Raw genomic sequence first — 24,334 nt, 5'->3', positions numbered from 1 at the left:
TTAGAGAGAGTGAGAGAGAAAGCATGAGACAGGACAAGCAGGGGGATCAGCAGACAGAGAGGGAGAAGCAGGCTCCTTGCTGAGCAGGAAGCCGGATGTGAGGTTCAATCCCAGGACCCTGGGATCATGTTCCCAGAACTCTGGGATCATGACCCGAGTTGAAGGCAGATGCTTAACCAACTGAGCCACCCAGGTACCCCCCAAAGGACCAGATTTAAATATCAAATCAAAACTAGTCTCATCTTAGAATCTTTTCTGAACATTTTTTTCAAGGACCTTTTCAAGGCTTTCCATTGAATCCATTCTCAACTTCTTCATTTCTAAGATTCTTTATCAAGGGGTGCCTAGCTGGGTCAGTAAGAAGGGCACGCCAACTCTTCATCTCAGAGTCCTGAGTTTGAGCCCCATGTTGAGTATAGAGATGACAAACATACACTAAATTGAAAAATTCATTTAAAAAAATCCTTCATCAGGAAATAGGATTTGCCTCCCTAGATCCTACTCTGAAACACCATTATTTTTTTTTTTTAAGGATTTTATTCATTTACTCATGAGAAAAAGAGAGAGAGAGAGAGAGAGAGAGAGAGGCAGAGACACAGGCAGAGGATGAAGCAGTCTCCACACAGGGAGCCCTACGCAGGACTCGATCCCGGAACTCCAGGATCACACCCTGGGCCAAAGGCAGGTGCCAAACCACTAAGCCACCCAGGGATCCCCATCAGTTATTCTTTTAGCCAGTCTTTTACCATGTGATATTCCTATTAATTTGTTTAAATAAATTCAAAGGAAAGTATGAAGGCCTTTTTCTTCCTGGTAAGGGAGGAGAAATTTTTTTTTTTTTGAGGAGAAATTTCTTAAAGAGAAGACTGTGCTAGATGCTTTATATTTTCATTCCCTTTAAAAGAAAAACATTTTTTTAAAATATTTTATTTATTTATTTGAGAGAGGAGAGCTGGGAGAGAGATAGAGGGGGAAGAAGAAGGAGAGGGAAAGAATCTCAAGTAGATTCTGTCCTGAGGATGGAGCCCCACATAGGGCTTCATCTCATGATCCTGAGATCATGACCAGGGCTGGAACCAAGAGTCAGATGCTTAACCAGTTACTGAGCCACCCAGGAGCCCCTTAAAACTTGTTTTTTATTAAGTAATCTCAATACCCAATATGGGGCTTGTACTTATGACTCCAACATCAAGAATCACACACTCCACCAACTAAGCCAGTCAGGCACTCCTACTTTTCCTCCTTTAATCCCACAACCAGCCTTTGACTAGGCAGAGATTAATATTATGATTTTACAGATAAGCAAGTATATGATGGATCTAGAATTAAGATCCATCTGTAAAACTCAACTCCTTTCCAGACTATATAATATGACAACGAATGGAGTATACTGATTAAGAGCACAGACTCTGGGTGTCTTGAGTTGGAAGACTTTGGCATTTACTAGCTATGTGACCTTGAGCAAAAATTACTTAATCTCTCTGGGTTGCAGGCTGCCCATCTGTAAAATAGTGATTATAAGAGTGCTTATAGATTCCTTATGAGCATTAACTGAGTTGATATATGTAAAGTATTTACAACAGAGTATAAATACATTTAAAAGTACTATATGACAAAGTACTATATAAACATTTTTGTTATTAGTGTAATGCCATGCTACTATCATTAACAAAATGGAAAAGTTTCTAACTTTATCCCAGTCATACCATGGAGATAAGGTTCTTTTAGGAAAACATTAGGCAAGTAAGCAAGGATATACTTATAAATATGATACTACTAAAGTTGAAAGGTAGGTGTGGGTGGATGACAAGGGAAGGCCAGAGAGGGAGAAAGCCAGCAGACAGAAGAAGCAGGGGCCCTCCCTGCCAACTCATTTCATCACTCAACAGATCCTCTGAGGCAGCTCAGCAGCATTATTTCTGCATAATTCCTAAGCATGCCACATTCCAATGAATCTGTGTCTAAGTTAATGGAGTAGCCCTATGTGGACATGTTCTTCCCTTTCCTGTAATTATTCCTGTTCCTGTCTAAGGTTTTCCCTGATTACTGCAGTTCCCAGAGATCTCTTCTCACTTCTCCGACTACTGAGAGATCTTATGATAAACAGAATTTGCACTTATCTCAAGGCAGTCTCACTTCTAACTTGTTCACATGAATATAGAGATAACTGCAGGCTGAACTCTCTTGAGGTTTATCACAAGGCTGAACCCAGAATACACTCTAGATGCTTACTTGCTGAATTAAATGCTAGGAGACTGATGCGACTGGCATTGCCTGGTAGCACTAGATGTATAGTGGGTTCATACATTCTTACTCACCTTGAGTTGTCAATGTGTAGGAGGACAAAGACGGCCCACTCCCAGAGCCCCTCACTTTCCAGTTGGCCAGCATAACTGGTCTGTAGTACACCCTCACATTGTTCTGAGAGATGAGTATAATTAAGAGCCCGCAGCACCTCCCACAAGTGCCAGCTTAGGCGGTAGTCCAAAGGATCTGCTGTTACACTTCGAGGCTCCAGCAGCTGGTTGAGATCATAATGTCTGCAAAGGAAAATGTGCTGAGAGTTATCATATCAAGGAAGCAGACCACCTGCACTGAACAGGTCAACTATTCTGGCTATGGTTTAGAAGATAATAAAGGCAAGCATATGACAACAGAAGCATTACTAGATGATCTCCCTCTGAGACTGTACTGTATCAATCTACTTGTAGGTTCAGCAAGATTACAGATCCTACTAAAAATGAAGGCACCTCCTCTTTTGTGGTTGTGTGATTGGACAGGCTTGCTGGTATTTGTTTGGCTTAGATATTTACCATCCCGGTACATGGAGTCTTCACAACTCTTAAGTCTTCATTTTTAACCATTTGTGTATTTTTAAGATGTTATTTATTTGAGAGAGAGAGAGAAAGAGAGCGAAAGAATGCATGAGTGGGGGGGGGGGCAGTGGGGAGGGAGAAGCAGACTTCCTGCTGAGCACGGAAGTCTGATACAGGTCTTGATCCCTGGACCCTGAGATCATGACCTGAGCTGAAGATGGATGGTTAACCGAGTGAGCCACCCAGGTACACCGATACTTTTCTTAATCATTTAAAACACATAGGTATCTTACAATCTTTCATACTGTTGTATTATATGAAATGGCTAATTTTCCTCTTTGTTTAAGCAGCTAACTATTCTTCACAATGGTTATTTCCTTCTTTTTTTTTTTTTAAGATTTTATTTATTTATTCATGAGAGACAGAGAAAGAGAGAGAGAGAGAGAGAGAGGCAGAGACACAGGCAGAGGGAGAAGCAGGCTCCATTCAGGGAGCCCAACATGGGACTCGATTCTGGGTCTCCAGGATCACGCCCTGGGCTGAAGGCGGCACTAAACTGCTGAGCCACCTGGTCTGTCCTCGTTATTTCCTTCTAAGGCTTGTAATTTCTATCTCTGATTTTGTCTCCAGTGGGGTTTTCTTTATATAAGGAAATTCAGGTACCCTGAATTTTTAAAGTGTCCCTATCCAGACTTTTGGTCTTTCTTCTACTGGGAGCCCAAAGATTTTAATGGTCCTGGATCAGTTTCTGTGTAAAGTTCTTAGCTTGTAATTCCCAGATCGTAATTAATATAAACTCAGATCTCACACCTGCAAATTTTAGGGCTTAGATTACCAATCAATAACTTTTTCTTTTCACCTAAGATCCCAGACTTTTTATAACTTCCTAACACTTCCCTAAGTAAAGAACAAAAGTTTTCATGATCAGTGTTGCCAAATTGAACTTTTGTGGGATGATGGAAATGAACTATAATCTGCCCTGACCAATGACAGCCAATAGCTACATGTGGCTATTAGACACTTGAAATGTGGCTATTGTGAATGAGTAACTAAATTTTAAAGTTTACTAAAAGAGTCATATGTGAATAGCAGCCATTATGTTGGAAGTGAAAATTCTAGACTATGTGATTGGGACAGAGTGTGGATTTTACGTAAAGTTTTATTTAAAAAAACTTTTTTTAAAGATTTGTATTAAAAAATAAATACCGATTTTTATTTATTTATTCATGATAGAGAGACAGAGAGAGGCAGAGACACAGGCAGAGGGAGAAGCAGGTTCCATGCCGGGAGCCCATCACAGGACTCGATCCCAGGACTCCAGGATCGCGCTCTGGGCCAAAGGCAGGCGCCAAACTGCTGAGCCACCCAGGGATCCCCCTATGTAAGGTTTTAGTCATAGCAATTCTACCTTTCTTGAGAACAAGGTTTTTACTATCTCCTGGCTCCAGTTTCTCTATTTCTAGTACCTTGAGATACTTTCTTTTTCTTCTTTTTTGACATTAAAAAAACTGACATACAGTAAACAAAACATATTTAGAATGTACAGTTTTTTCATTAAGTTTTCATTAAGCTTTAACATATGTACAAAACTGAAATTACCAACCAAGGTGAAGATAACAAACATACTCATCACCTTCAAAAGTTTCTTTATGTCTCTCTGTGAGCCTTCTCTTCCTGCCCTCCTTGCACCCACCCTTCCCAGGCAACCACTGATCTGCTTTCTGTGATTCATCAGTTTGCATTTTCCAGAATTTTATGTAGATTGGAATCATATAGTAGGTATGTTTCTGGTACTTTTTTGTCTTCTTTCAAAACCAAATAAAATTATCTTGTGATTCACTATGTTATCTTGTATATCAATAGTTCATTCTCTTTTATTGCTGAGTAGTATTCCACTACACAGATATACCACAGTTTGTTTAGCCATTTACATAGTGATGGGAATTTGGCTTGATTCCCACTTTTGGACCATTACAAACAAAGCTGTTACAAACATTTGTACACAGACATGTTTTCATTCCTTTTGGGTAAATACCTTAGAGGGCATAGCTGGATCATATGCATGCAGGTGTATGGCTAACATTCTAAGCTGCCAAATTGTTTATCAGAGTGCCAATAACATTTTACAGGGATCCCTGGGTGGCGCAGCAGTTTGGCGCCTGCCTTTGGCCCAGGGCGCGATCCTGGAGACCCGGGATCGAATCCCACGTCAGGCTCCCGGTGCATGGAGCCTGCTTCTCCCTCTGCCTGTGTCTCTGCCTCTCTCTCTCTCTCTCTATGTGACTATCATAAATAAATAAATAAAAATTTTAAAAAAATAACATTTTACATTTTTTCACCAGCACTGTATGAGAATTCCAGTTGTTCCACATCTATGACAACACTTGGTATAGGTCTTTTTATTTTAGGTTTTTTAAAGTAAGCTCCACGCTGGGAGGAGCTTGCACTCAAGACTTTGAGATCAACACCTGAGCTGAGATCAAGAGTCAGAGGCTTACCTGACTGAGCCACGCAGGTGCCCCTAGGGCTTTTTAATATCTAGGCGTTCTAATAGGTGGTATCGCATGATGGTTTTAATTTGCATTTTCCTTTTGCCTATTGATGCTGAACACTTTCTCTTGTGATTGACATCTAAGTCTTCTTTGGTAAAGCAACTATATAAGTATTTTTCCCATTTAAAAATTGGGTTGTAAAAAAAATAATAAAATTGGGTTTTTTTTTTTTTTTATTATTGAGTATTAAGAGTTATTTATATGTTCTGGGGATGCCTGGGTGGCTCAGTCAGGTGTCTGACTCTTCATTTCAGCTTAGTTTATGACTTCAGGGTCGAGAGATTGAGCCCCATGTCAGCCTCCAAGCTCCACATTTAGCATGAAGTCTGCTTGTTCTTCTCCCACCCCACCCACTTGTGCATGCTCGCTCTCTCAAATAAATAAAATCTTAAAAAAGAAAAAAAAGTGGGATCCCTAGGTGGCGCAACGGTTTGGCGCCTGCCTTTGGCCCAGGGTGCAATCCTGGAGACCCGGGATTGAATCCCACATCGGGCTCCCGGTGCATGGAGCCTGCTTCTCCCTCTGCCTGTGTCTCTGCCTCTCTGTCTCTCTGTCTCTCTCTCTCTCTCTCTCTCTCTGTGACTATCATAAATCAATAAAAATTAAAAAAAAATTAAAAAGAAAAAGAAAAAAGTTCTTTATATGTTTTGATACAAGTTCTTTATCAGTTCCACAAATTACAAATATATTCCCCTAATCTGTGGCTTGTCTTTTCATTCTCCTAACAGTTTTTCAATGACTAGCAGCTTCTAATTTTTTTGGTCTAGTTCACCAATTTTTTCTTCTACAAATTATTTATTTGGTGTCAAAAAAATGTTTGCCTAACTTACAGTTGCAAAGACTTTCTGGTTTGGTTTCTTCTGTTTGCTTTATGGTTTAAGTTTGAAATTTAGATTTCTGATCTATTTTGAACTAGACAGATAGTAGAGGTAAGCAATAAAACCAAAAACTGGAGGTAGACCAGACTAATCAAGGAAAAAAAAAAAAAAAAGAGAGAAAGGAAACATATTAACAATATCAAGAGAGAGATACAGGGATCCCTGGGTGGCGCAGCGGTTTGGCGCCTGCCTTTGGCCCAGGGCGCGATCCTGGAGACCCGGGATCGAATCCCACATCGGGCTCCTGGTGCAGGGAGCCTGCTTCTCCCTCTGCCTGTGTCTCTGCCTCTCTCTCTTTCTCTCTGTGTGACTATCATAAATAAAAAAAAAAAAAAAATTAAAAAAAAAAAAAAGAGAGATACAGTTACAGATCATACATACAGACATTTAAAAAAGATAATAAGGAAAATGTTATGAATAATTTTATGCCAATAAATTTGGTGACTTCAGGAAAATAAATTTACAGTTTAAACTTCTCTTCATTTTCTTTTTTAAGAAAATGAAAAAACAAGCCCTTATACAAGTATAATTGCAAAAACACATTTATAATAAAGGAGTAATATCCAGAATATATAAAGAGATATTGAAACACAAGACAACTCTATTAAAAAATGGGCAAAAAAAATGTGAATTATACTTTCACAAGGAAGATATATAGATGATGGTAAATAAGCATGTGAAAAAAATGCCTCAACATCATCAGACATTAGGGAAATGCAAAAAAAAAATTTTTTTAAAGATTTTATTTACTTATTCATGAGAGACAGAAAGAGAGGTAGAGAAATAGGCAGAGATATAGGCAGAGGGGAGAAGCAGGCTCCCTGTGGAAAGCCCAAAGTGGGACCCTGGGATCACACCCTGAGCCAAAGGTGGAAGCTCAACCACTGAGCCACCCAGGCACCCAGGAAATGCAAATTAAAGCACTACTTTAGGGCAGCCACAGTGGCCCAGCGGTTTAGCGCCACAGCCCGGGGTGTGATCCTGGAGACCCAGGATTGAGTCCCATGTTGGGCTCCCTGCACGGAGCCGGCTTCTCCCACTGCCTCTCTCTCTGTCATAAATAAATAAATAAAATCTTTAAAAATAAATAAATAAATAACTTTAGTTATTTATATGTTTCCACAATATAAAACTATACTATCTGGGAGCACCTGGGTGGCTCACTCGGTTCAGCACCTGACTTCAGCTCAAGTTATGATCTCAGGGTCCTAGGATGGAGCCTCATACAGGGCTCCCTGTTTAGCAGGGAGTCTGCTTGTCCCTCTCCCTTTGCTTCTCCCCACCTCATGCTTTCTAATAAATAAAATCTTAAAAACAAACAAAAAAGTGTATTATCCTTTAACACAGCTACATATTTAATACTTAAAAAGTATTTAAAGAACTGAAATAGGAATTAGTTATGACTGAAAAAAATCCCTCAGTTTCTGATATATGCAAGAGTTCTGCTGAAATTGTTTTAAATAACTGAATATAATAAGATGCCACTATATGCTCATTAAAATGGCAAAATTTTAAAAAATGACAAATTAAAATTTAAAAATTTAAAAATTAAAAAAAAAATGACAATACCAAATTTTGAAGAGGATATGGAACACCTAGAGATCTAGGTGGGAATGTAATACAATATGAATACTTTGGATATAAATGATCAGGACACATTTATTCATAACAACCCAAATCAAGAAAAACTATCCATCAACAAATGAATAAATTATGCAATAAAAATCCTTCTGTTAATACACATATTAATATGGATAAACCTTAAAATCATTATGTGAGTAAAACAAGCCAGGCGCAAAAGTTAACAGAATGATCCTAATTATGTAAAAATCTAGAAGAGCAAAATTATTCTATAGTAAAAAAAACTTAGTTGTCTTGGGGTGGGGACTGATTGCAAAAGGGAATGAGGGAACTTTTGGGGGGTAATATAATTGTTATCTTGATCATGACAGTTACATTATAATGAAATGCACACTTCATTATTTATAAATTGTATCTTAATTAAAATCGATCAATTCTTAGATTTCTAACTCTAATTCCAATATTCTTCGCATTCAACTACTATAAATTATACTTTAATTTATACAAACTTTTGGCAATCTGGCCTCACATTAAAGGGAAAAAACTCAGGAAAGGACTCCCTAGGGCTGATTAAGCTCTCAAATGACTATCATGCATGGCTCTGACTTACCTGTCACTATAGAGTTTTAGAAGGTGAAAGCAGACATCTTGAAGTGGTCTCTGTGAATTTTGCTCCTCCTCTATCACATAGCCAGAGCCCTCCAGGTATGAAGGAAGTGGGGAGCAGGCATATCTGTCAGCTTCAGAGGAACTCTTGAGGGGAAGAATTTGATAAAACAATACATCAGTCGTGAGTGTATTTCACTAGATGTGATCATGTATCAATTACTTAGGCACATGTATTAAGAATGATGACACCCTAATGGAATGTGTCAAGATCTTCAGCTTATTTTAAAAGATGACATGGCCTACCTGTCTTCAAGGGACTATCAAAGATTTTGGATAGCTGTCATCAATCCTCATATCTCTCTTGTCATAATTCTTACTACACTCAGTTTCTTTAGTGTTCTCTTTCTCCTGACAAATGATATCAGAGACAGTAACTATTGACAGGAAGAAAAGAACTGAAGAAATGATGGCTTTGAAAACACTAATAGTGGTACCTCAGTGGCTCAGCTAGTTAAGTGTTTGACTCTGGGTTTCAGGTCAGGTCATGGTTTCAGAGTTGTGGAACTGAGGCCTGCGTTAGGCTCTGGGCTGCTGTGGAGTCTGCTTGGGATTCTCCACCTCCCTCTGTCCCTCCCCCTACTCCTTGCACTCTATCTCTAAAGAAAAAAATATATTTAAAAAACCCATATTAATTATATTTTTAAAAGATTTTGCTTATTTTAGAGAGAGAGCATGAGGGAGGGGGGAGCAGAGAAGTGGAGGGAGAGGAGAGCAAATCTCAAGTAGACTTCCTATTGAGCACAGAGTCCAATGCGGGGCTCAATCTTATAACCCTGAGAACATGACCTGAGCTGAAAACAAGACTTGGATGCTCAACTAACTTGGCCACTCAGACACCCCTCACATTAATAATACTTAAACCTCAACACTGTCAAGGCATATGAAATGTGATATTTAGAGGTAACTTTTTCAAGCCTGCTAATTTGGGGCTATACCAATCTTTTTTTTAATTTATGATAGTCACACAAAGAGAGAGAGAAAGAGAGGCAAGACATAGGCAGAGGGAGAAGTAGGCTCCATGCACTGGGAGCCCGATGTGGGACTCGATCCCGGGTCTCCAGGATCACGCCCTGGGCCAAAGGCAGGCGCCAAACCGCTGCGCCACCCAGGGATCCCGGGCTATACCAATCTTGAGGTTGGGCTATTATCTCAAGGAATTCCCAAAGGAATAAGACAGCACTAGGAATAAAGAAAATTCCTCTCATTTGGGGGCAGGAAAACAGCTTCAGGAAAGTCAACTGTGGAAACGTCATATTAAATGAAATAGAAGCAGTCACTTAGACAATTTTAAGAGTAGCCCTATCCAGAGGCAGGAGAAAAGGAAAGTTTCCCATCAGATTTCCTGGGTTCATTTTTTAAAAAATATTATTTATTTATTTATTTGTTCGTTTGTTTGAGAGAGAGAGAGAGAGAGAGAGCGCGCAAGCACAGAGGGCGAGGAAAATGGAGTAGACTCCCCACTGAGCGGAGAGCCTGATGTGAGGCTTGATCCCAGGATCCTGAGATCATGACTTGAGCCGAAGGCAGACACCTAACCAACTGAGCCACCCAGACACCACTCCAGGGTCCATTTCAATTTTATGGTACTTTCAAAAAAAGCAGTTAGGAAAAAGTATTATGAAGTGTGACTTGGATGGTTTTTTCTCTGCAGTACTTTTCTGGCAAAAACAGGACTTCCCCCATGACTATTGGTTGGCTCTACTGGACAAAGATACCTGAAATGCTTCTTCATACATGCTGAGTGCCCTGGAAATGGAGGCTGTTGGTGGAAGCAAATACCAAAGATGGACAGCCAAGGCACGTTTCCAATCCAAAAATGAGCACACATTGATCTGTCTGTGCTCTGTGAGCTGCCATACCTGGAAAAGATAAAATCATCATCAAGCTATGTGTTACACATTACCTTGTTACTGCCCAAATCTGCAAGTTACTCACTTATTATTCAAGTAACATTTTTTTTTTAAACCCAACATGGGGTTCAAACTCATGATCCCAAGATCAAGAGTTGTATGCTCTACTGAGCCAGCCAGGTGCTCCTGTTAACATTTTGCATGAACTAGGTTGGCAGTGTTAACAATCCAAACATAAAATACACAGTTCCTTAGTGGCAGGTGAGAGGGTGTATTTGGACAACTGGTGCTCTGAGAAGAGACGAGAACCACAGAGTGAAGAGGAGGTTTTTTTACTGGCCAGAGTTGCCATCTTATAAAACTTTAAATTTATGCATAAATTCTGACCAGCTATTTCATTTTTGGAAAGTAACATCGAGAAGTCAATCATGTAGGCAGCAAAAGAAAGCCTGCTTATGATAATTATGGTATATTACCCATAAAATGAACAGAAGTGGCTATTAAAAAGAATGATGCTACATGACATGAAAAAATGTCCATAAATAGTCAGTTAACTTGCAGAACTTCTATGTATAACTGATTTTATTGCAATATACACACATGTATAAATATGCACACATATATGTTGATATAGACTTAAAAATGTCTGGAAAGAAACTACAAATTACCACTATGGTAAGGGACATAGTGAATTTTAATGTTTTATTTCTATGTAACCAGTTCTTTTTTTTAGAATGTACATGTTATATCTTTGTAATTTGAAAACACTTCCACTAAAACTTAAAAACAAGTTAGTTAGTTATGTGTCACGGTATACCATTTAAAAAGATAGCACTTTCCCTTAACCTCAAGCCATCTTGAATTTATAAGAAAACTTTATGCAAGTTTATGGGAAAAGAAGAAAGTACCGGTTTTCCAGCCAACAACGCAAAGATCCGCAGTCTCTCATCCTGGATGAAACAGTTAGCTTGGAGCTGTTGCCAGTCCACCAGCTGCATGGTAAGCAGCTCCCGGATTGACTGGCTACCCACCAACTGGGATAAAAGAAGGGCAAGACGATGATCACCTACAAGAGAAACAGAAGTTCTCTGGTGATCACTGAGGACTAACAGACTTGGGGAAATACCTGGGGGAATTATCTTCTTTCTTCTAGTCCTCAGGAGGAAGAACCTTACACTGTGACTACTTTCTGCAGTAGTGCCAAAATACTGATGGAGAGCTTACCATTTTCTGCTTGGGTAGAAAATATTCAAAGTAGATTAACCTAAATTACATATAGACTGTATAGTATACAGAGTTCAATGATAGATCTGTTACTTCTGCGACTCTAGATAAAGTACGTCATCTGTAAAATGGAGCAAAGTATTATCTGATTCAAAGGTTTATATGGTGAAAGCTGAGATGACATAACTGAAAACCTGCCCAATTAGAAAAAGCTATTCACAGCGCAAGTGAAGATGAATGCCAGAGGAATTGGATCTCAGCTGAAGGACAGTATACCAGTTACTGGACTTTCAGCAAGTGGACCTTTTGAAGGGCATGATCTTTTTCAAGAAGGTTTTCCTTGTGTGAACTTCTGCTCAGTCATCCTCTTGAATTACCAGAAAAAAATCTGTTTGCTCCCTAAAATTACTGAGAAACCCAGGCATTCCTGATGTATAAAACATGAAAAGTACGAACAGATGAGAATTTTTGCCTTAAAAAAAAAAAAAAAAGAAAGAAAAAGGGCAGCCCCAGTGGCGCAGCAGTTTAGCGCCGCCTTCAGCCTGGGTGGGATCCTGCCTTCAGCCTGGGTGTGATCCTGGAGACCCAGGATCGAGTCCCACGTCGGGCTCCCTGTGTGGAACCCGTTTCTCCCTCTGCCTGTGTCTCTGCCTCTCTCTCTCTCTGTCTCTATGAATAAATAAAATCTTAAAAAAAAAAAAAAACAAAACAAAACAAAAAGAAAACATATCCAACTATATGGTACTGAGAAATGGCAAACTGAAATCTAGAGGAAAAGTCTATGTGTGCAGTATAAAGAGAATCACTGACTCTTTCACTCTCCCAGGTCCAATAATCTTTTACTACAAATTTTTAATTACAAAGGCTGAAGCAATAAAAAGATTCTTGGGGCACGTGGATGGCTCAGTGGTTCAGCATCTGCCTTTGGCTCAGGGTGTGATCCCGGGTCCCCAGATCAAGTCTTGCATCAGGGTCCCCGCAGGGAGCCTGCTTCTCCCTCTGCCTACGTCTCCACAACTCTCTGTGCTTCTCATGAATAAATAAATAAAATCTTTTAAATAAACAAATAAATAGATTCTCATTAACCAGAAAGTGAGGGGATAGAAATTCCAGTTAATGAAACTTCCAGTTAAGCTGTACATTAAGAGAAAAATGTTTAGTTTCAGCCCTTACAACAAACCTCCTAGAAGTCAAGTCCTTTTGTTTTTGTATATGGGTCAGCGCTTACACGTCTATATAAAGTACCATCCTGCCACAAAAGTTTCCTTCACAAACAAGAGAGGCCTAGAGGACAGAAATCATGCCATCGGGAACACATCTGGAAATGTGAGGCCAAGTGGTCTCTCTGCATATATGTAATCAAAGCATGACTGGACTATGATTCATGCAGTAAGTGCTGTAGCCCACTTGACCATGAGCTGCTGGTATTCTAGGTGACAATACTAAAGGAAAAAAGAAAAGATATTTAAGTGTATCTAGAGAACCCAAAAGAGAGGATTTATTGACCAAGATGTATAAATATCTTGGTCACTAGAGATGGCTGAGTTCAGAGCTTAATACAATCATTCATTAAGAGCCTGTCTTAGCTTTAATTACACAGTTAACCAACCAAACTGCTTCTGCTAGGCATCCTTGACTTTTCAGAGACTTTCTCATTGATGAGGACATATACTGAGCAAATGGTATAGCATTCTAGGGTACTCTCTCAAATTAATTTTAATGTATGGTACAGGTAAGAATATATACTAATCTGCATATGAATATCCAACTAAAAGACTATTCATATTTAAATTACCTTGGCACTTTTGTCAAAAAAATCAACTGAATAAAAGTGGAAGGATTTTATATTTGAAATCCCATTTCCATCATATTTTTCTATGCTCATTCTTATGCCAGTACCACACTGTCTTGACTGCTGCAGTCTTATAGAGGTTTTGAAATCAGATAGGTGTTGTGTTGCATGACTTTGTTCTTTTCCAAAGCTGTTTAAAGATTTTTTACATTTTTTTTTATTTTTTACATTTCTAAATAATGATCAGCCTATTAATTTCTGCAAAAATGCCTGCTGTAGACTTTGAGAGAAAATGCACTAAATATACAAATTAACAACCTGAGGTTCATAATGCATCAGTGCTTCTCATTTTGAGTGGTTTTGTTCCCAAGGGAACATTTGGCAATGTCTAAGAGGTATTTTCTGGTTGTCACAGCTGAGGGTAAAGGACTTTTAAAGGCAGGGGGCAGGGATGCTGTTAGGTATCTTGCAATGCCCAAGACAGCCTCAACAAAAAATTACCAGCCAAAAATGACAATGGAAAAAAAAATAAATTAAATAAAAAAAAAATGACAATGGTTCTGTAGCTGAAGTGTATTCCGCAAACGTAAAATATATTTCTTCATTTATGTAGATCTTTATTTCCTCAGCACTGCTTTATAGTTATAGTACAAGTCTCATTTTTGTTACATTTATTCTTTAGGTATTTTATTCTTTCTGATGTTATTGCGAATTCAATTGTTTTTCTAATTTCATTTTTGGATTGCCTGTTAATAATAAATAGAAACAGGGATCCCTGGGTGGCGCAGCGGTTTGGTGCCTGCCTTTGGCCCAGGGCGCGATCCTGGAGACCCGGGATCGGATCCCTCGTCGGGCTCCCGGTGCATGGAGCCTGCTTCTCCCTCTGCCTCTCTCTCTCTCTCTCTGTGTGACTATCATGAATAAATAAAAAAAATTAAAAAAAAAAATAATAATAATAAATAGAAACACAACTGAATTTCATATTCTAATCTTGAATCCTGAGACCTTGTGGAACTATTTAGTCCCACTGCCTTTTCTGTGCATTCCTTGGAGCTGATATATCTACATACAGAATCATGTCATCTTTGAAAAAAGACAGTTTTACCTCTTCCTTCTTAATCTGTATGACTTTTGCTTCTTTTCCTTATCTGATTACACGGTCTACAACATCCATTACAATGTTGTATAGAGATGGTATTCCCCAACTTACGGTGAAATCAGTCTTTCAACTTTCTCTTATTTTTTTTATTTAAAAAAAAATTTTTTTTAAACGTTTATTTATTTATGATAGTCACAGAGAGAGAAAGAGAGAGAGGCAGAGACACAGGCAGAGGAAGAAGCAGGCTCCATGCACCGGAAGCCCGATGTGGGATTCGATCCCGGGTCTCCAGGATCGCGCCCTGGGCCAAAGGCAGGCGCCAAACCCCTGCACCACCCAGGGATCCCGTCTTTCAACTTTCAAGTATGATTTTAACTGTAGGTTTTTTGTACATCTGGTTTGATATTAGGGTAATAATGCCATCATAGAACAAGGTGGAAAGTGTTCCCTCTATTTTCTGAAAGAGCTACAGAGGATTGGTATTGTTTCTTTAAAAACAGTGTTTACTGGGACGCCTGGGTGGCTCAGTTTTGAGCTTCTGACTTTGGCTCAGGGCGTGATCCTGCGGTCCCGTGATTGAGTCCCACATCAGGCTCCCTGCATGGAGCCTGCTCCTCCCTCTGCCTAAGTCGCTGCCTCTCTCTGTCTCTCATGAATAAATAAAAAATATTAAAAATAAATAAATAAAAATAGCGTTTACTAGTGAAGATATATGGAATTTGGCTTTTCTGAGTGAAGATTTTTAATTATTCAATTTCTTGTTATAGATCAATTTGGATTATCTACTTTTTCTTGAGTCAGTTTTGGTAATTTATATTTTCTTAGGAATTTGTCAATTTTATCTAAGTTGTTGAACTTGTTAACACAGAATTTCTTATATTTCCTTTTCTGTAGGGTTAGTAGTGATGTTCTTTCATTTCTATTTTTTGGTAATTTGTCTTTCCCATTATCAGTGTAGTCAAAGGTTTGCAAACTTCCTTAATCTTTTCAAAGACCTAATGTTTGGTGTTACTGATTACTGTTTTTAATGGTGTCATTTTCATTGATTTCTGTTCTAATCTTTACTGTTTCTTCTCTTCTGCCTTTTGGTTTAGTTCTTATTTTGTTAGTTTCTTAAGGTAGAAGCTTAAGTTATTGATTTGAGGTCTTCTTGTTGGGTAGGTATCAGGTAACACTGACAGTATTCAAGTATTTTACATTCTTGATACTCTATTGAGTTGTTCTATCAATTTTTAAAAGTGGAGGTAGTGAAGCAAAAGTTTTTGATATGGTGAAAGGTAGTGCCTCGCCAAAAGCCTAACCATAAAGAAAAGAAAAAAAGGAGGAAAAAGAGTTTGTGAACAAATAAATCTAAGGACCAGACTTCCTTAAGATCCTCTTATGCTGTACATATATGTGTTGGTGAGCATAACTTTATAAAAAAGGCCAATCCTAAAGACAAATTTTCAGTACAAAAATATATGAAGACCACAAAAGGCATTGAGCTAAACATGTAGTGATAGTGGAATGCAACTAGTCATGTATGTAAGTTCTTGATTCTAGCTTTTTCTATGATTTGTTCCTTACAATCCAAACTGGCCAAGTCCTCCAAAAATAAATCCAGTTCAAGGCTCCAATTAGTTGGTTTCAGATGAGTTAGGTTTCAGTAAAAATGTTTGATGAGGGATCTTATTATACACATAGATTAAACTGGACTATGCCATTTATTATTATTATTATTATTTTTTAAGATTGTATTTATTTACTCATGAAAGACACACAGAGAGTCAGAGACACAGGTAGAGGGAGAAGCAGGCTCCATGCAGGCAGCCCGACACGGGACTCGATCCCAGGTCTCCAGGATCACACCCTGGGCTGAAGGCAGCGCTAAACCGCTGAGCCACCCGGGCTGCCTGTCATTTTTTATTCTTAACAAGATTTGTGTCTGGATAATTATTAAGTACTTGCTGAATGCCTCTCATTAGTGGAAGGGAAACTAAAAAAAGCATTAATATATAATGGGAAGTCCTAAAAAAAAAAAAGTAAATATCTTAACCCAGAAGTTAAATTTACATATTTATTTACTTGAATGAAGTAAGTGAATTAATGTAAAATACCTATGTTTAATAGGTTTGGAGTGTTACTTATAGTGGAGGGTGGGGGGGCCTAAATGTCAAAAAAGGAATTCAGTAACATGGTACATTTGTAGATTAAAAAAATACTAAGAACCATTTGACTATAATATTTATATCATAGAACATGAAAAGAACACATGATACACACAGTAGGATACCATCTTTGAAAAATTTACATGCATATTTACTTTGCGTGCATTTACTTTGTGTGCACAATTTTTTTTTAAAGATTTTATTTATTCACGAGAGACAACAGAGAGAGGCAGAGCATAGGCAGAGGGAGAAGCAGGCTCCCTGAGGGAAGACTCGATCCCAGGACCAGAGGATCATGATCTGAGCTAAAGGCAGATGCTCAACCACTGAGCCACCCTGGTGTCCGAACCCCCACCTACACGAATTTTAATATACCTTATATATTCCAAAGTAAACAGTCCAAGTACAAGCTGTACATTGAAATGTATATAGTAAATGCTAAAGGACTTAGGTGATTTGGGTTTATTGCTTTTTGCTTATCTGCATTTTCTAGTTTTACTACAAATGTATAGGTAACATACAAAACTGAAATAATTTTAACTAAGTAAACTTAATGTTTAAAGTACTAGAAAGAAAACTAGAAACCAGTCCCTATTCTGGAGAATCAGCAAGCTTCCTGGGAAGTTTATAATTACTTAATTCAGGTTAGAAGACAAAGACAAATCTATAATTAAGGGGCAGGGACCACTAGGGAGTAGGATGTAGATAAAGGTGTACAGAAGGACCATACCTGACTGCTGGGCCAGAGAACAGGCCTCACTGATCCTCTTGCCCGTGAGGTAGCTGAAGACAGCCTCCACAGGCTTGTCTTTTCGGGTTAAGGAGACTTCCTCCTCTATTAGAGGTGCGGCAGTATGGGATAACCAGCGAGAGAAAGTTCTTCTTCGCTCCAGAATCTGAATGTATTCACTGGGCTCATCCAGCTGGCTGTCAGGCTCCTTCAGGTGGCCCCATAAGGCTTCACATAATGTCCATGTTAGGCTCCAGTGCTTCACAACTAAAGAAGGGACAGGAAAACAGTACTGATATGAAGTCAAAGTACGTACAGAGGACATCACTATAATTGTGGCATTAAAATACATAAATTAATAAATACCTCAAACCACTCAAGTTAATTTCCCTAAATTTGTCTCCAGCTCACTCTGCTGTGTCTTACAAGTTCCAGTGTGTAGTATAACTGCTTGTTCACTCTATGTTCCTGTGATACTTCTATAACAAATCTAACTCTATGTTCCTTTAAACAGATTCTTCTATCTGAATTATGGCTAATATAATCTCAAATGACAGAGAAAAGTCCTCTAATTTGATTAAATTCTGTTTACAAAATGCTTTATAAAAACATGAAGTGCTCTAAAAACTTGTCGGGGAGTCTTCTCTCCTGCAGCAGGTATAGCCTAGCATATAGTGAGCCTGAGTGACAGTTTAAAGCACTTAAGAGTAAAGCCAACTCTAAACTACACCATGTAACTATACAGTAGTTACCATCTTTATGTTATAGATGAGGAAACTAAAGTACAGAGCATTATGTGACTTGCTTAAAGTTATAGGCAACATGCAGCAGAGCCAAGCTTTGAACCCAAGTAATCTGAGTCCACCTCTATATTCTTAACTACTGTTGCTCCTCAGGAAGGACAACAAAACGGAAGAATTGTTTACCACTAAGCCAAATACAAATATACAATGGTAAGATGACTCACATGTTTGAAAAGAAGATAACTAAAGCAAACACAAAGAAATGAATATAAACAATTCCCAAAATGTGTGGTATGGAAACAGTCTAAAATAGTCACCATTCTTCAATAATGTTGAAATGTTATGAAACATCTAATTAAGTATGATTTTCTACTATTTGAAATAGTAAGTTCCCAAATTAGGAAAATCTTTTTCAAAGTATGGTTTAGAAAACCATGGTCACAATAGTTATAGAAAGGTAATAGGGAGGTTAGGAAGGCAAGTTATGACTGCTAAAACTGTTGGGAAGAACAAGTGGTACTTAAGATGGACATAGAAGAATGGGTAGGATGTAGAAAAGCAAGAAGGAATGGCTTTTTCTTCCTATGTTCTCTGGGTGGAGGAAGGAATGCAACTTCAAAAATCCAAGGAATCTGGCAATAGTTCCTGTGAACAAGGACTTGCATGTTAAAAGCCATAAGAATAATTGTAAAAAGGTTATCATCATTTCTTCTTCCTTGAGATTTTGCTCATTCCAACTCAACTATAAACAAGTGGGAGCTTGGGCATCCGCTGACTACATTTGCATAAGGAAATTTGTCCTCCTATGAACACATGCTCCTACTCTAGTTCCTGAAACACCAAAGGTTAGAACAGTCCAACTTACTTTGTGCTTCCAAAAAATCTCCTGATGCTTTCTTAACCCAATTTGCATAGTCATGAATGACAGCAACTCCTGGATTAGGGACAATGAGAGGACACAGTTCATCCACATGGACGGTACTATGTTTTAATTTGAGCTCCAGAGGTATCTGATATAATTGTATGTCTTCATCTGGCTTCTTTTGTCTCAAACTGAGTTTTTCCAAATGAACTTTGAATGGAGACTCAGTTAGGCTATAAGAACAAATGACAAGACAGAAAATAAAGATAAAACAGATTTTAGAATTTTCCTATAAATCTTTATATCTTTTTATGATTACAAAGAGAATGCAAAACACGTCCCAATGATTTTACAGAAATTGTATTTTGTAATGTCAAACTATAATGAACTTATTTGCCATATACTAAGTAAACAAATTGTCTGGCCCATGCATTCAGAATCCAAAGGCTTAAATTTATTCTTTAGGTCAGGTCATAACAAGAATGGAAATCAATATAGTTCCACTTGGGGCAGCCCGAGTGGCTCAGCGGTTTAGCGCCGCCTTCAGTCCAGGGTGTGACCCTGGAGACCCAGGATGGAGTCCCACGTCAGGCTCCCTGCATGGAGTCTGCTTCTCCCTCTGCCTGTGTCTCTGCCTCTCTCTCTCTCTCTCTCTCTCTCTCTCTCTCTGTCTATCATGAATAAATAAATAAAATCTAAAAAAAAAAAAAAGAGTTCCACTTGGAACTGGTTTCAGTATGTATCTAGATATTATGAAATCCAAGGACCAAAGGGCATTGTGGGATACTGATTTCTCAAGTTATACTTCATGAGGTATCAAAAGTTGTGAGGCTAAGCTTATATATATATATATACACACACACACACACACACACACACACTGTAGAACTGATTCTAAATTAAGATGAACATATAATCAATCTGGCTCTGATCTAAGATTGATATTAACAATTTTCAAAATATCATGACATTGGAGCACCTGGGTGGCTCAGTTAGGTGTCTGCCTTAGGCTGGAGTCATGATCTTGGGGCTGGAGTCAGGATCGAGCCCTGCGTTGGCTTCCTGCTCAGCAGGGAGTCTGCTTCTCCCTCTCCCTCTGCCCCTCTCACCACCAACTCCTCGCTTGTGCTCTCTCTCTCTCAAATAAATAAAATCTTAAAAAGAAAACAAACTTAAAAACCTATAAAATATCATGACATCATGCATAACCTAGGTTTAGAATCAACATTCCTGACTGTGAGGTTCAAGAGATACTGTTGTTCTGTGTTTCTTCAAAGTCAACTTTAAAAATTAAGAATAGGTAATCACAGTCATTTAATCTGTAACAAAGCACAATTTGGGATGCCTGGGTGGCTCAGCAGTTGGGAGTCTAACTTTGACTCAGGGCATGATCCCGGAGTCCCGGGGTCGAGTCCCACATCGGGCTTCCTGCATGAAGCCTGCTTATCCTTCTGCCTATGTCTCTGCCTCTCTCTCTCTCTGTGTCTCACATGAATAAATAAATAAAATCTTTTTTTTAAATAAAATCTTAAAAAAAAGGACAGCACAATTTATTATAAAAAGTAAATATGAAAATGTTATATATTTTGCACAAAACTGTATGCATACTGCCTAATTACTACCAGAAACTATACATAATAGGCATGATATATATAGATCCATATACATGCACACTCATACACATAGACAAAGTATATAGAACTATAAACACACATGTTAATGATAAGGATTATGTAGTAATATATAACATAATACAGTTATCAGATGATCATCTTTTTTTTTTTTTTTTTAAAGTAAGCTCTACACCAAATGTGTGTGGGGGGGGGGGGGGCTTGAACTCAGAAAGCCGAGATCAAGAGTTTGTATGCTCTACCAACTGAGCCAGCCAGGAGCCCCTATTAGATGTCATCTTATTTCCAAATACTTATGTACAGATTATACAGTTTATACATTCACCTTATCAGATCCAAGATATAGGAATTGTGCCTAATTAAGAAGATACCTTATATATATATATTTAAAAAAAAAGAAAAAAAAAGACTTACAATAAAAAGGATGAAAAAAAAAAACAAGGAATGCTGCAGTATCAGCTTTGGGTCTGTTACATTTTCAACTAAAGTTTAACCATTAAGGAAGTATTATATACTCTTCATACCCTGATGGTACAATGGAATCATCTTATTAATCAGTTTCAGTTAATTTTTTTTATGTTTTTTATTGGAGTTCAATTTGCCAACATATAGCATAACACCCAGTGCTCATCCCGCCAAGTGCCCCCTCAGTGCCCATTACCCAGTCACCCTAACCCCCCGCCCACCTCCCCCTTCCACTTGTTCATTTCCCAGAGTTAGGTGTCTCTCATGTTTTGTCAGTTTAGTTTTTAGTTATACAAAGATCTTCTGCTATCTAAAACTGTACTAAGAACATTTCTAGAAAGATCACCAAAGCAGAGCCTTGACCTTGGGTCACTTCATAATGAAATGTTTTTGTCTTACCAACTAAGTTGCCTTTCTTAAAAAGCATAAGGAAAATGTGACTCACGATTTAACAGCTACTGGATTAGGCAGGAATCCATATTCCATAGAATCAGCAATCTGATGATTTTCCAGTTCATGTGAGCCACTCAGCTGTTCTCCACTATTAGCAAGAGTCCAATTGGGTCCCCAACCAACTCGAAATGAGCGTCCCATAAATAGGGCCATGTCCATCAAGAGTTTCCCCTTGCCATAGGTAACAGACTTTTCAAGAGGAACTAGGCCTGGTTGTCTGCGTGTACCCACGGTTTTCAATTGAATTTCAGGGGCTGGGCTGGGCACTGTAAACACAGAGGTCAGGGGTGGAGGGACAGACCAAGGGGACGTGGATGGGATATTCATCAAAGATGCTGCTCTGGGAGTACGACATTCTTGTACAGAGGCACTTGGTGAAAGAAAAGATCCACTAGTGAACTTTGATTGTAGTAACCCACCAACTGAAACAGGGGGAAAAAAAGACTATTAGAAAATACAGTCTCTATTGCTTCTCGAACAGCAATAATCAGTGAGGATGAAATCACAGCTTTATCAAACCAACTAAATCAGATATTGGTGACAAGCAGCAAGTCAGTGTGTGTAATGCTCTTTCAACCAAGAAATCAAGGCAGGAATTTTAGTGACAACGAGCCCAACAACAATTATTGACATCAAAAACACTACTACTACTATTTTGTTTTTTTACTACTACTATTTTAAAAAATTATTTAGCTCTTATCTGTGACTCTGTGTAGGCCATTTGTATATACTGTTTCATTTCACCTTTCAATAACTTCAGACGGACACCAATATTATCCTCATTTAATAGGTGGAAAAATTGGGCTCAGAATAGTGTTTAGTCCAAATCCACAAAGCTATTAAGTGGCAGCACTGACAGAAGCCCAGGGAAGTCTAACACCAATGTTCATACCCTTGTTAGAATGTCAAATGTAACCATTTCTTAGTCAACAGAAAAAGTTTAATAAGATCTAAATTCAAACTGCTACCACTCTAATACTCAATGCTAGACTCAATGAAAGAAAAACCCACCGAGACATCTTACACGTTTTGGAGGACAGTTCTTATTACTACTGCCTGTTTTCTAATCCTGTCTAAAGCAATGAGTTAGTTATTGAAGTATAAGATTTTCATGTAGTGCCCATTATGGAAAAGGTTGTAATGAATGTTTAACTGGTAGTTTATTAGTTACAATATTTTTAAAATGGAAATTAACACTTGAAAGAATTGAAAACTAAACAGTTTTTCAGACAACATAGACAAATCTCTTCCTGGTAGTTTCCTTGGCTTAAGGAACCAATCCAAATGTACTTAAATCCCTTAAACCCCCAATCCAAATGTACTTAAGTCCCTCTATCCTCAGTTCCACATAGTTAGAAGCCCACGAGAAGGGAAAGCTTTAAAGTCAAATATTACTTCCCTAGGAATTTAGGGAGATTTAGGAAAAGGTAGAAATCTGACAAGTTACTGTGCATTTTAAGAAGCAACATTTGCCCCCAGAAGGCAATAAAATAAGGATAGCATGAGGATTGCCCAAAAAGAGTACAGTGCAGGACAATTTGCTTATTCCTCTAAAATATGATAAAAATGAGGAAATCTGAGCTTACTACCTAATCCACATTCATAGGCAAATAAAGACATAACCCAAACAAAACACAAATGCTTTGTGTTCCACAAAACTTCTTCATCTACACCAATAAAGCTGATTATGGCTTTTAAAAACTGGCCCACTGGGCAGCCTGGGTGGCTCAGCGGTTTAGCACCACCTTTGGCCAAGGGCATGGTCCTGGGGACCCAGGATTGAGGCCCACATCATGCTCCCTGCATGGAGCCTGCTTCTCCCTCTGCCTGCGTGTCTGCCCCCCCCCACCCCCATGAATAAATAAAATCTTAAAAAAAAAAAAAAAAAAAAGAAACCCAAAACTGGCCCACCTAACAAATTTCTAAGAATACATCTCCTCTTGACATCCTTATTATCATATGTCTTTAGGGGGATATTCGCTAGAGAAGCTGACTCAACTTAGAAGACAGGTGAAAAGCAGGACTTTACAGCTTTCTTGTAAAATAGCATCATTTACAGTACCTAAAGAACGGGATTTTGATGAGTGGGATGCTGAAATGGGGAGTCTGGGAGAACAGATTTCTTGAGAAGTATCTGCTTTAGAAGGAAGGTGACTGAAGCGTTGATCCAGAACCATATCTACATCTTCTTCATCAGCAAGCAATGATGCTTTCATGATCTAAAAAGGCAATATCTATAGAATGAATGTGTTCCCTGAAATCCAAAGGCCAAAAAAGAAAAATGCAGTTTCCAATAATCAATAAACTGCTCTTCCTACAGGCTCTGTCCAGAGCTAGTATATTTGTGTGGCTGACTCTGTTATACTGTATGTACCTGAAGGGTAGAAATTATAGAATACTTTTTGTATCTAGAGTCTTGCCAAAGCCTGGCACACAGCAATTGCCCATCTGTTTGCTGAATGATTAACTTCAAATATAAGACAAAGGCTAAACTTATAGCATGCCAAAAGGCACAGGTAGGGGGAAGTTGAGATAGAGTTTAAAGAAACCAGTATCTACCAGCTTATTAAGAAAACTTTTATGGAGCACTTTCTAGAGCCTCAAAACCACCCTAGGGAGGAAACAAAGTATATTTTATAGAGAAAAATCAGTGCTCACAGATGTTAAAGGACTTGTCTAAAGTCACATGGTAATAGTTACAAAACCGAGGTTGGAATCCAGGTCTTCTGAATTTCAATATAACGTTCCCCTTCCCTCCCAGAATGGAAAAATGAGGCCCAAACATGGTCCATATTCTTGTTTTTTTTTTCTCATTCCAATGACCAGTCAATGCTCTTCAGTC

The 24,334-nt window shown here is 38.5% G+C and overlaps 1 protein-coding gene across 5 annotated transcripts in view; it reads right to left on the bottom strand.

Annotated features, from left to right (window-relative positions):
* Positions 1-24,334, bottom strand: part of NUP98 (nucleoporin 98 and 96 precursor) — a 118,387-nt gene that overhangs the window by 12,867 nt on the left and 81,186 nt on the right. For all 5 annotated transcript variants that reach the window (XM_072794398.1, XM_072794394.1, XM_072794396.1 and 2 more), the window contains exons 22-29: positions 23,555-23,711; positions 21,485-21,914; positions 18,947-19,176; positions 17,339-17,605; positions 11,255-11,412; positions 10,212-10,355; positions 8,438-8,580; positions 2,319-2,540 (exon numbers count right to left, since the gene is read on the bottom strand). In XM_072794398.1, the coding sequence (XP_072650499.1) occupies positions 2,319-2,540; positions 8,438-8,580; positions 10,212-10,355; positions 11,255-11,412; positions 17,339-17,605; positions 18,947-19,176; positions 21,485-21,914; positions 23,555-23,711 (1,751 nt within the window). The remainder of the gene's footprint in view (positions 1-2,318; positions 2,541-8,437; positions 8,581-10,211; positions 10,356-11,254; positions 11,413-17,338; positions 17,606-18,946; positions 19,177-21,484; positions 21,915-23,554; positions 23,712-24,334) is intronic.

Source organism: Canis lupus, chromosome 23 (assembly GCF_048164855.1).
Source record: "Canis lupus baileyi chromosome 23, mCanLup2.hap1, whole genome shotgun sequence".
Classification (NCBI taxonomy): domain Eukaryota; kingdom Metazoa; phylum Chordata; class Mammalia; order Carnivora; family Canidae; genus Canis; species Canis lupus.
Note: the sequence above shows the minus strand (reverse complement) of the source record. Positions and strands in the feature narration are given on the sequence as shown.